This window comes from Hemiscyllium ocellatum, chromosome 2 (assembly GCF_020745735.1).
Source record: "Hemiscyllium ocellatum isolate sHemOce1 chromosome 2, sHemOce1.pat.X.cur, whole genome shotgun sequence".
Lineage (NCBI taxonomy): Eukaryota > Metazoa > Chordata > Chondrichthyes > Orectolobiformes > Hemiscylliidae > Hemiscyllium > Hemiscyllium ocellatum.
In genome coordinates this window covers 8,106,848-8,120,681 of record NC_083402.1, presented here as the reverse complement: position 1 = coordinate 8,120,681, position 13,834 = coordinate 8,106,848, and the positions used below count along the sequence as shown (strand labels likewise).

The window sequence follows — 13,834 nt, the reverse complement described above, 5'->3', positions numbered from 1 at the left end:
AGTTAAAATTGAACTGTTTGTGTCCTGACAGTATTTGATGAAGACAGCAGAGAGGGGTCTTTACTGAGTGTCCTGAGTGTCCTCCCTTGTGCTGTTCGTGCCCGATGAGGGCTTGGTGGCGACGCTGTTGAGGGAACATTAATTTCAGTTTAAAAGAGTTGAGAAAATTCACTCTCTCTCTAACTGTCCCTGTCCTGGGAGTTTGTTTTTTCATGGAGATGTGAACTTTAGTTTGTCGTTAACACTGTGCAGCCCAAGCTCTCAGAGTTTTTGACGTTGACGTTAAGTATTTTGAGGAATGTATTGGAAGCTGATGCAACATCCTGTTTTCTCAACAGTTGCTGTGGTTGGTGCCTCAGTTTTACAACAGTTTTGTCATCCTCTCGGGTCTTACTGACCACATACAGACTTCCTCCTCCTGCTTCAGATCGTTTACACTGATCAACATTTCTTCATTGGTGCACAGGACGTCAAGTAACTTCATATTTTTCTGGAGAAGGAGAAGAGTGAAGAATTGATGATGAAGTCCCTCTACGTTTGTCTTTCTGCAGTCCTCCTGTCAGTCTCAGTGCAGGCTTACAGTAAGTACTTTCTAACACTTCCAGAGAGTGAGGGGAGATACAGAACACTGCAGGCACACCCAGGTTTCAGAGAGATACTGGGACAGAACTGATTGAGAAGTGACAATGATGAGACAAAAGTGTATGCCTCAATTTCTTACAAATAATACTACAAATACAGAACACAGAAAGTCAAAATGTTCCACTTGCTGTAACTAAACCATGCAGTTGGTTGACCATTGAGATTTCCTGAATGATGTGCAGTGACAACCTTTCTCTGGTAGATACAAACTAAACTCAGTGTAGAAAGTTCCATCTTGTCTGTTTCTGCCTCAAAGCTCTTCTGTCAATATGATGAGTGTTAATTACTGTCGGCCAGTGACAATTAACTATTCCTCATGTGAAGATTCATTACTTTCAGGTTTCATTACCGATTCACGGACTCTTGGACATTTAATGCATAGAAAGAGGTCATTTGGACCATCGTTTGTGTGTGAGTTAGCAAAAATCTGACGAGACCTCCCCCAGAATACAGCTCTTGATCTTTGTGCCTTTTTTACCAACTGTTTTGAGGATTTTAAACTAATTAATGGGGGATGGGTAGAGGTGGGAGGTGGAAGTCAATTGGACAGAAGTTTAAAATATCAAAAAGAAGTAAGACAGCAGAGATGCAGGCTACTGAAGAGGCAAATGGGAAGTCTACTAAATCCCAAAATACTGGTTAAATGTTACTCACGTTTCTAACTCTAACACTCTTTCAGACAGTGAGTGCCAAACTCTTAAATCCCTCTGTATGAAAACGTATCTCTCCTCAACTCTCTTCTCACCTTTTATTTCTTACCTTGAAGCTGTTTTCCCATTGAGCCTGCCCCACCATCCAATAAGACCATGGGTGACCTTTCCATGGACTCCGCTGTCCTTACCCACTTGCTGACCATAACCTGAAATTCCTTTTGTGAAGGAGCTGCTCCTTTAACAAGGTTCGGTTGTCCTTGGGTTTTTTCCTTTTGCCTCTAACCCAAGCTGCTTCATTTTCACCTGAACTTTAGCCTCTCTAAAGATTCTGAAGGAGTTTCCAACAAATGTAAATGTTGAGCTCCTGCTGTAAGTATCTGTCCTTTCCTCACGGAAGGAGGCAGCTCCAACTCCAGCTTGTTTGCTCATTCCCACAGCTTGGCTTTAACCACCTTTTTGTAAAACCCCCAAGGTCACTTCCTCCAGCCCCAGAAAATTTTTGCTGACTGAAAGAGCCCTGACTACACCAAGCAACACCAACCAAAACCAACATCCAGAACAACAGACACTAACACTTACCATTCGCTGCCTTCAAGTTCAACAGCTCTAATCCCAGTTTGCAACTAAACAACAAATCCTGCAGAGTCCCCATTCTGTTATGGACCAGGCCAGATCCCTCAAACCCTTTAAGAAGGGAGCCCAGACCTTAACTTTGCTCGTTGTTTTAAACAGGTGTAAAGTGGATATTGCAGGAGAGAATTGGCTGGTCAAAACATTTAGTTTTAAATAAAACAGAGTTCATTTACAAGATTTGGAGGAGCTGGTGTTGGACTGGGGTGGACAAAGTTAAAAATCACACAACACCAGGTTATAGTCCAACAGGTTTATTTGGAAGCACTAGCTTTCGGAGCGCTGCTCCTTCATCAGGTGGTGTGAAACAGGACCATAAGACACAGAATTTCTGTCAATAGATTACAGTGATACAACGATACATTGAACAAACCTTGATTATCCAGTCTTTCATCTTTTAGAATGGATTTGCTGGTTTTGATTCATTAATGTGTATTACCCAGAACTGTATTTAAGTCACATTCTCAAGATAATTTGAGGCTTTATAACAAAAGGCTGATGCCCCCTAGTTCTAGTTTCACCCACCAGTGGAAACAACGTCCCTGCTTCTACCTTATTCATTTCCTTCATAATTTTACATATTTTTGTAATATTCCCCCATCACTCTTCTAAATCCCAATGAATGTAGTCTCAGCCGACTCAATCTTCCCTCATAAGCCAAGCCCCTCAATTCTGGAATTAACCAAGTGAACCTCCCCTGCACTATCTCCAGTCCCAATGCATCCTTTCGGAATTAAGGAGACAATACTGCAGGTGTGGTCTCACCAGCCCCCTATACAGCTGCAGCATAACCTCCATCTTTTTAAACTCCATCCCTCTTACAATGAAGGATAATATTCCATTTGCCTTCAGGAAGCAATGTATAGCAGCTTCCAAACCCCAGCAGCTTCTCAAAGTTAAACTGAAATCCTTGTTATGTAGGAGCTTAACCCCACTCGTTCAGAGTGCTTCTATTGTTTCAACTTGTAAAAAAAACACCCAAAGCCTCACAAGCTGTTTACTTTAATGTTTTGAAACAGACTTTTTTTCACCTCTATCTCAACCTCTTTTCATGGAAAATAAATACCAGGACAAAATATACCTCTGAAAGTCTGAGTATTGTCACACCACGCCAATCCCTAACACCATGGGCTTTTATCTTATTTAGCAGCTTCCACTGAAACACCTTGTCAAAGATCATCTGGAAATCCAAGTCGGTCATGTTCTCATTAATGACCAACTTTGTTCTTTTTTATCTAACTTGCCTGTTTCCTCCTCAAAGATTTCTAACAGATTTATTTCAGGCATGACCTGCCTTTGATGAAGCCATACTGACTCAGCTGTATTTTATCCTGCACTTCCAAGTTCTCTGCAATCTCATTCTTAGTAATGTTCTCTAAAATCTTACAAACAACTGAGGTCAGACTAACAGCAGATAATTTCCCATCTTCTGCCTCCCTCGCCTTAACAGAGCCATGCTGTCTGTTTCTGATTAATCCCTGCCTCCTCAAGTGTAGATTAATTCTGTCCCTTTAAATTGCTTCCAATGGATTCCCCACCACTGAGCTCAGACTCACTGGCCTGGAGCTACCTGGTTTATCCCTTGCTCAATTTTTAAATCAAGGTGTCACATGAGCTTTCCTCCAGTCCACTCACACTTCTCCAGCTGTAGATCTAAACTCCATCTCCAAATGTCAGTGGATTACCATCAGTAAAAGAGACAGTCTCATTAGATTATATACTCAACATGGAGAAAAAGTGTTGAAAAGCTGCTAACTTCCTTTTCTATCGTCAAGTCGGTTTTCTGATGTTGATTCCAGCTTTTTTGAAAAATAAGCCACAAGTTTCTCCATTCCAGCCTCGTTGTCCTGTAGGAGAACTGCTCCAATCCCCAAATCACAAACATCTCCTGCTAATTGAAATGCTTTATTAAAGTTCGGTGCAGTTATTACACATTTATTTGTTAAAATTACTTTCAGTTTTGCAATGACTGTCTGGCAACATTCTGTAGCCCATTCCATTTTCGTTTATTTTTCGACCAAGTTAGTTAAGGATGTGACTGCTTTCTTAATATTAAATCCAATGCCAAAGGACCTCATTATCTCTCTCATTTCACTGGCTGTCAATGGACGGTTAGGAAAGGGGCTTTCAGATCTTCATGTTGTTACTTCAACAGCCAGACTCAAGTTCTCCCCCCACCCTTCTTTCTCTCACTTTGACAGCACTTCCCTCTGTTGCTTCCTCCCTCAAGTGTCAATCAAGCTTCCCCTTCAGTACAACAATGGTCACTGTGTCAACCACTTGGTGTATGAGCAGGTTCCACATCCTAACCACTTCCTGCAGAGAAGCTTTTTCTGAATCCCTTGGTGATTTGGTGCTGACTATTGTATTTATGGTTCATAGTTTCAGGGTCCTCCACATTTCCTGTTTTTTGATCCTATCGTACCAGTTATGAAACCCAATGAGTTGGTTCATCTTTGTGGAGATTTTAAGCAAATGGTTAACCATATAAATACTCATTGAGTATTCATTCAGGCAGCCATTTTCTATTCAAAAATGTTGATGAAGCAAGGTGACTCTTTGTCAACCAACCTCACCTGATCAAGCTCGGGTCCAAACCCTTTACTACAATCAGTGATCACTGAACCAGCTGCTTCTCATAAGAGACTGGAACCGAAGTTGTATCCTTAATTTGGAAAGGTTTCCCGGTATGAGGTTCTCAATCTCGCTGAGCTCTTGTACAAACCTAAGGGTTGGAGTCCAGGGCAAATTTTGTTAAAGACTGGTTGTATGATCACTGCAACGGCCATTCTGGTATTGACCTCAACCAGAATAGGTCATCATTTAACCAGACTCCAATTTTGATTGGTTCTGATTTAGGTGTTGTTAAACAAATTAATTATTCTACACCAGATTTAGATGGACTTTCCTGGACACTGACTGATGAGTTCTTTGACTCAGTTTAGGTCGAATGAGACTCTTTTACTGTCTCGAGTCCTGATTCCTACAGCAATTACAATGCTGTGCCAGCCTGGATCCTGGAGAAATTTGTCACTATTTGGTTGGAGCTTGGCTTTGTTTTGGGGTTTTGCTCTGGGCTGACCTGGAGTCCCTCTATTCAGGATATGTCCTGAGTGAGGCTGTGCAATTGCCTTCACTCAGGTGGTGGTTCCCTCAGCTCAGTCGGTCTGGTGCGGGTGCCCACTTCCAGGGGAATATCCTATTTCTCATCTGCTCCACTTGCTGCATTTTCCATTGGTAAAGCCAGTTGTACTGCTTGTTTGAAGCGAGTAGGCACTTTTGCATGGTTACATTATTAATCTTACCCCTGTTGTCACTGAAATAATTCCACTAAAAGGCTTGTATTTCATCACCAGGTCAACCCATATTTACATGTGGAGAGTCCTTGGCATTGATCCAGCTCCCTCAGAGTGAACAGGATATTTAGCATTCCTGTTCTTCTCTGTCAGCCAGGACTCCCTGATTGGACCAGATTACCTGCACCAATTAGGGTATTCAAATTCTGTGAGGCCCACCTGGCTGACCTTGTTACAATCACTACACACGCATGATATTCTTCACGAGATTCGCTTGATCCCAGTTTTCTATACCTAATAAAAGACTCCTTATTATTCTTGAGCATAGCCTCAATATCTTTGTTCATCCATTATCCCAGACTCCGACCAGCTTACTCTTCACTGTAACAGGAACATCATGTCTCTGAACTCTCATTATCTCAGTTTTGCAAACTCTTATTGCCAGTCGTCCCTTTACCTGTGAACAGTTTACTCCAATCAAGTTTGAAAGTTCCTGTCCCATGCCATCAAATTTTGCCTGACTCTAATTATATACTACTTTACAATGCCTATACTTTTTCATAACGAATCTAAAACTAACAAAATGATGATCACTGCTCCCAAACGTTTCAGTCGCTTGCCTTACTTTCCAAGAGAATGTCACATTTTGCTCCTTCTCTGATAGGGACAGCTACAGATTGAGACAGAAAATTTTCTTGAACACATTTAACAATTTCCTCACTTGTCCAAGCACCAAACACTATGGCAGTGCCAGTCTCTATCTGGAAAGTTAAAATTGCCTTTTATTACAACCCTATTATTCTTACATAGAGCTGAGATCTCTTGACATTTTTGTTCCTCAATTTCCACCTGTCTATTGAGGGCAGATAGAGCAATCCCATCAAGGTGATCATCCCCGAGGTTAATAACATCGTGAGGAGAACACAGACAGTGAATAACAAAGGTCTTTGTCTCAGAGTGGGGGGAGTTCAAAGCAAGGGGCATATTTTTAAGGTGAGTGGAGAAAGAATGAAGAGGGACATGATGGGCAAGTATTCACACAGAGGGGGGTTTGTATGTGAAATGGACTGCCAGAAGAAAAATGCTAGATGCAGGTACAGTTACAACATTTATAGGAAATTTGTACAGGGACATGAATCAGAAAGGTTTAGAGCGACACTTTGGCTCAGTGTTTCGCACTGCTGCCTCACTGCACCAGGGGCCTGCATTCAATTCCAGCCTTGGGCGACTGTCTATGCAATGTTTGCACATTCTCCCTGTGTCTGCTTTGGTTTCCTCTGAGTGCTCCAGTTTCCTCCCACAATCCAAAAGATGTGCAGGTGAGGTGAATTAGTTAGGGGTAAATATAGAATCCAGGCACCCTGAGTGTCCTACTTAAACGACAGAGTCAATAAGACTGGGTAACACCCATTGGAAGAGGGCAGGCAGAGGTGACCCTAATTTCCACATCAGTACCACAGCTTGGGTCGTTCCAGGGGCTGGTGATCTATTACAGGAAGTTCATACATAACCTGACGTCCATCCTGGCACCTTTGTATCAACCTGCTTGTGGTGCCTGCTTGTACACACATCAGAGTAGTGTGAGCTGATTGGTGGCCCGGTACAGAATATCCTTCCCAAGGTGTGGTGCCCAGAACTGCTCGTGAATTGAAAAAGACATAAAATGAAAGATTATCCTCCTCAGGTTCAAATTCTTCCACAGCATTGGGTCTGTCATCTTCATATACTCACAATATTTCCAAATCTGGCCCCTCCATATCCCTTATTGTAAATGTAAACTCACCATAGTCCCAGGGGGCATCGGGCCAATCTCTCATTAGCAAGAGATGACTGGTGGTGGTTTCACCAGACTGTAATATTAAGATCACTGGTGCCTAACTTTCAATCTCCAAGATTGTGAGAATTCCTGCCCAAACCTCTCCAACTCTCTTTCCCCCTTTTAAGTCACTCTTTAAGACATGGAGCTTGGGAAAATAAATATTGATGGCTTGAAAACAGCCTACATTTCAGAAGAGGAAATGCTGGAGTTCCTGAAAACATAAAGGTGATTAATCATCAGGACATGGTCATGTGTATCCCAGGGCATTATGGCACATTAGGGAAGAAATTATGGGGCCTCTAGCAGAGATATTTGCATCATCTGCATCCAAAGGTAAGGTGCTGGAGGACTGGACGTTGTCTAACATTATGCCTTTATTGCAGAAAGGCTGCAAGGAGATGCCTGGGAACTAGGTGCGGCACGGTGGCACAGTGGTTAGCACTGCTGCCTCACAGCGCCTGAAGACCCGGGTTCAATTCCCGACTCAGGCGACTGACTGTGTGGAGTTTGCACGTTCTCCCCGTGTCTGCGTGGGTTTCCTCCGGGTGCTCCGGTTTCCTCCCACAGTCCAAAGATGTGCGGGTCAGGTGAATTGGCCATGCTAAATTGCCCGTAGTGTTAGGTAAGGGGTAATGTAGGGGTATGGGTGGGTTTCGCTTCGGCGGGTCGGTGTGGACTTGTTGGGCTGAAGGGCCTGTTTCCACACTGTAAGTCTAATCTAAAAAACTATAACCCTGTGAGTCTGACATCACTGGTGGATAGGTTCTTGGAGGAGGTTCTGAGAAATAGGATTTACAGGCATGTGAAGAAGTTAGGACTGTTAAGGAATATAATGTGGAGGTGCCGGTGTTGGACTGGGGTGGACAAAGTTTAAAAACCTCACCCAACACCAGGGATAAGGGATAGTCAGCACTGCTGTGTGCAGGGGAAATCATGTCTCACAAACTTGATTAACTTTTTTGATGATATAACCAGAAAGATTGATGAGGGCAAGATGGGAGATGTTATTGACTTGGTCATTTTGCAAAGCCTTTGACAAGGTTCCGCATGGTAGACCAGTTAGTAAAGTCAGATCACATGGGATTCAGGGGAAGAATATGAATTGGAAACAAAATTGACGTGATGGTAGGAGACAGAGGGTGGTGATGGGGTTTTGTTTTTACATTGTACCATGTGGCCTCATTTGAAGAATATTCTAAGATATCATCCATCTTATTACAGCAATTGACTCCTTGATCAATGTCGCAATACCCCCTCCTCTTTTACATTCCCCTTCCCCCACATGTCTCATCTGATGGTTCTATACCCGGGACATTGTGCTGTCAAGCTTGTTGGAGAAAGTGAGGACTGCAGATGCCCCCACGCCGATCTCCGTTCGCAAGCCTAACCCCGCCCCCCACGCCGAACCCCACCCCTACCCTGATCTCCGTCTCCGCCCCGATTCCCGTCCCCACGCCTTACCCCGCCCCCACTCCCAGTTCCAGCCCCACACCAGGTCCTAGCTCCCAGCCCTGACGTGTTTTCACCATCCCTCCAGACCTCCCCCTCTCTGAGGATGAACGATCGATCCTCAGCAGAGGCCTCACCTTCATTCCCCTACGCTCTCGGATTAACGAGTTCAACATGCGGCGAGACATCGAACAATTCTTCCACCGCCTTCACCTCCACGCCTACTTCTTCAACCAGGATTCTCGCCTACCCACTGACGTCCCCTTCTTCCGCCTCCAACACACCCCATCCACCTGGACACCCTGTGCTGGCCTCTTTCCTGACCTCGATCTCTTCATTGCCAACTGCCACCGCGACATTAACTGCCTCAACCTCTCCACCCCTCTCACCCACTCCAACTTCTCACCCGTCCAAAGCTTCCAACCTCATAGTCCCACAACCCCGCACTGCCCGTTTCTATCTCCTGCCCAAAATACACAAACCTGACTGCCCCGGCCAACCCATTGTCTCAGCCTGCTCCTGCCCCACCAAACTCATCTCCGCATATCTTGACACGGTCCTGTCCCCCTTAGTCCAAGAACCACCCACGCCCTCCACCTCGTCCATGATGTTCGCTTCCCCGGTCCCCAACACCTTATCTTCACCATGGACGTCCAGTCCCTGTACACCTCCATCCCCCATCATGAAGGACTCAAAGCCCTCCGCTTCTTCCTTTCCCACTGTACCAACCAGTACCCTTCCACTGACATCCTCCTTTGACTGACTGAACTGGTCCTCACTCTGAACAACGTCTCTTTCCAATCCTCCCACTTCCTCCAAACCAAAGGAGTAGCCATGGGCACCCGCATGGGCCCCAGCTATGCCTGCCTCTTCGTAGGATATGTTTAACAGTCCATCTTCCGCAACTACACTGGCACCACCCCCCACCTTTTCCTCCGCTACATCGATGACTGTATCGGCGCTGCCTCGTGCTCCCATGAGAAAGGTTGAAAAGTTCATCCACTTTACCAACACCTTCCATCCCGATCTCAAATTTATCTGGACTATCTCAGACTCCTCCCTCCCCTTCCTAGACCTCTCCATTTCTAGCTTGGATGACCGAATCAACACGGACATTAACTATAAACCGGCCGATTCCCACAGCTACCTAGACTACACCTCATCCCACTCTGCCCCCTGTAAAAACGCCATCCCATATTTCCAATTCCTTCGTCTCCGCCACATCTGCTCCCAGAAGGACCAGTTCCAATACCGAACAACCCAGATGGCCTCCTTCTTCAAAGACCGCAACTTCCCCCCAGACATGATCGACGATGCCCTCCACTGCATCTCCTCCACTTCCTGCTCCTCCACCCTTGAGCCTCGCCCCTCCAATCGTGACCAGGACAGAACCCTACTGGTCCACACTTACCACGCCACCAACCTCCATATACATCATATCATCCGTCATCATTTCCAACACCTCCAAACGGACCCCACCACAAGGGATATATTTCCCTCCTCTCCCCTATAAGCATTCCAAAAAGACCACTCCCTCCGTTACTCCCTTGTTAGGTCCACATCCCCCACCAACCCAACCTCCACTCCCGATACCTTCCCCTGAAAACGAAAGAAATGCAAAACTTGCGCCCATACCTCTCCCCTTACCTCCCTCGAAGTCCCCAAGGGATCCTTCCATATCTGCCACAGATTCACCTGCACCTCCACACACATCATTTACTGCATCCACGGCACCAGATGTGGCCTCCTTTATATTGGGGAGACAGGCCGCTGACTTGCGGTACATTTCAGAGAACACCACTGGGACACCCGGACCAACCTACCCAACCACCCCATGGATCAACACTCCCACTCCCCCTCCACTCCACCAAGGACATGCAGGTCCTTGGACTCCTCCATCGCCAGACCATAGCAACACGACGGCTGGAGGAAGAGCGCCTCATCTTCCGCCTAGGAACCCTCCAACCACAAGGGATAAACTCAGATTTCTCCAGTTTCCTCATTTCCCCTCCCCCCACCTTATATCAGTCCCAACACACGAACTCAGCACCACTCAGCACCACCTTCCTAACCTTTAGTCTTCTTCCTGACCTCTCCGTCCCCACCCCCACAACGGCCTATCACCCTCACCTGAACCTCCTTCCACCTATCGCACTTCCAACACCCCTCCCCCAATCCCCCCTCCCTACTTTTTATCTTAACCTGCTTGGCACACTCTCCTCATTCCTGAAGAAAGGCTCATGCCCAAAACGTCGATTCTCCTGCTCCTTGGATGCTGCCTGACCTGCTGTGCTTTTCCAGCAACACATTGACACCTCTGCTGTCAATCTTGCCTACCCTAAAGAAGCCTTCCACTCCACCCTCCTCTCTGACCTATCACCTTCTTCCCCATCCCCATTCACTTATTGTACTCAATGCTAACTTTTCCCCACCCCTACCCCGTCTCATTTGTCTCTCCACTCTGCAGGCACCCTGCCGCTATTTCTGATGAAGGGATTTTGCCCGAAACATTGATTTTCCTGCTCCTCGGATATTGCCTAACCTGCTGTGCTTTTCCAGCAATCTCGACTCTGGTTTCCAGCATCTGCAGTCCTTGTTTTTACCTCAGTCCTTGTTTTTATCTGTCTTTGCAATAACAACTAAATCATATACCAATGTGTTAATCTACACCATCAGCTCATCTGCCTTACCCACAAGTAAATGCCACCCAGCCATGCCACACTCCCTTATGACCTCCCTTGATGATATTCACACTGCCTTCTGGATTTCCTTGGATCATCTTGTTGGATCAGTTAGCTTGGTTGGCTGGACAGTTGGTTTGCGATGTGGAGTAATGCCAACAATGTGGGTTTAATTCCCATACTGTCTGTGGGGACCATGAAGGTCTCAGCTTCTCAACCGCGCCCCTTGTCTGAGGCAGAGTGGCCCTCAGGTTAAATCACCATCAGTCACCTCTCTCTAATGAGACAGCAGTTTTCTGGAATTATGACTTATTTATTTTTTTACTTCAGTTCTCCTTCTTCATGTCTCTGTGTATCACCTTCACCCTCTGCAATACTTTCACTGTGTACCCCATCCCTCTGCTACGCCTGATGAATGAGCCAGGTTGCTGAAGGCTGGCTCGGTAATAGAGTAGAAGGTAATGGGAAATAGAAAAGGTTCTGCAGGGAGGGCCCTGAGTCCTGCTCTTCAGATCACTCTGGGTCTCCTGGAAACTCTCAGGCACCAAAAACTCTCATCAACCAACAGCAACAAACACCCACAGTCGAACACAAACCCCCTGAAACCTCCTGTTGTGCTCCAGCCTGAAGCTCATTCCACACTGTCCCAGGTTAGTTTATAAACCATGACTGAACAATGTTATATATTTTCTCATCATACAACAGATTCAGTGTTTTTCCTCACTGTTTGGTGTCTGTGCTGTGCTCATATCCTCTCTCTCTCTCTTTCTCTCCCCTCACAGAGATGTCTGTTAATGGTTGGTCAATGACAATCGCGGATGGAGTGTGGGCTGAGGAAGGAGGCTCCGCTGTCTTACCCTGCAGCTTCACCCACCCTGACACTCACCTCACACTCACCGGCTCCATCTTATGGTACAAGGAGGAAACACGGGCTTTTATCTTTAAGTGTACATATCCTGGTCCAGACCATTCCCAGGGTGAGCTGTGTGAGAATGTGAGACGGCGGGATGGTGGGAATCGATTCAGATTCGTGGGGAGTCTCACCAACAAAGATGCCTCAGTAATGATGGAGGGACTGAGCCGGGAGGATGCTGGTTTCTATCGGTGTCGAGTGGAGCTCAATATCGGCAATTTGCAAACAAGGTATCGAACACGCCTGGAAGTGGAAGGTGAGGAACAATGTTCGGATGGTGTCACTGCCCTGACAACTCAATGGGGACAGGCTCCACCAGGTCCAGGAGCTCTCGGGTTGGGTTCTTCTCCTGGGCTCTTCCAGTTGGTCTCAGGCAGGAGGCAGTGAGAAGGAGAGAGAGAGAGAGAGAGACCTGGCTGGGATTTACAGACCAACCCATTTCCGACTCTGAAACCTCCCACAGTCACTCATTTGCTGTGGTCAGACCGGCTTCAGTTTTTTGGGGCAGGGAACAGACACAACATCATCAAGGATTCAAGCTCCAAGACCCCCTTCCCAATGACAGTCCTGCTCTATTGGCATTGGGTGAGAAAAAGAGATCCATAAATTCTGAGCCCTCATTGGATGAGCACGTCTCAAAGTGAGGGAACCCTCAGCTCGCATTGGCTGAAAACCTCACTGTTTCTATCTTCATTTTCTATTGGCTGAGCAGAAAATAGATGGATGGGGGGAGAAGGACTCTGCAGAGGCAAATGTCCTGGGGAATACTTTCCAATCCATGGCAGATTGTGAAATTTGAATTTGAAAGGAATCTCGACTGAAAAGCCAGTTTAATAAAGACCATGTAGGCACCTCCGACAAAAAAAACATGGTTCACTCATGTCTTTTAGGGAGGGAAATCTGTATCCTAAATGGTCTGACCTACATGCGACCCCATACCTACTGTAATGAGGTTGACCCTTAACTGCCCCCTGAATGACTCACTCTGTTGTGGACAAGGAGTGAACCCAGGAGTGTAAATGGAATTGTGACTCCAAGAGTAGGTCACAGGCTGGAGATCCTGTAAATTAACACACCTCCTGACTCCAAAGCATATTGACCAGTTAGAAGTGTGATGGAATACTCCCCACTTGTCTGGAAGAGAGCAGTAAAATATATTGCTCCCTGTCACTGTTACTGGGTCAAAATCCTGGAACTCCCCCACCCCAACAGTATTGTAACAATAAAAATAACAATAAAATACACTGCAGCAAGGCAGCAACACTTCCTCCACCAGCACCTTCCAAAGTAGTGACCTCTATGACCTCAGTGTAAAAAATGGCATCAGATACAGACCATCCTGACTGGGAAGTATTGTTATCTTTTCATTGTTCAAGGGGACGTGGGTGTCACATGCTGGGTCAGCCGATATTGGCCATCCCTAATTACCCTGGAGAAGGGAATGGTGAGCTGCCTTCTTGATCTGCTGCATCCCCTCAGCTGCAGGGACATTCCCGATAAGGTTGGTTAAGGATTCCAAGGGCTTTGAACTGATCTGTATCCTGCTGAACCTTCTGACAATCCTTCTCACTATCCTCGACTCCACCAATCTTTGCATCGCCTGCAAAATTACAAATTAGACCAGACACGTTCTCCTCCAAATCATTGGATAGGCCATGAACAGCAGACATCTCAGCACTGATCCCTGTGGAACATCACTTGTTACAACCCTCCATTCCATTGTTACCCTCTGTCTACTATGACTAAGTCAG

General features: G+C 46.0%; 1 protein-coding gene across 1 annotated transcript in view; it reads left to right on the top strand.

Moving 5' to 3' along the window:
• Window positions 1-435: 435 nt before the first annotated feature.
• LOC132829852 (uncharacterized) overlaps window positions 436-13,834 on the top strand; it is a 105,121-nt gene continuing 91,722 nt past the window's right edge. Inside the window, exons 1-2 of the mRNA XM_060847237.1 lie at window positions 436-581; window positions 11,953-12,339. Coding sequence (XP_060703220.1) covers window positions 518-581; window positions 11,953-12,339 — 451 coding nt within the window. The 5' untranslated portion in view covers window positions 436-517. The remainder of the gene's footprint in view (window positions 582-11,952; window positions 12,340-13,834) is intronic.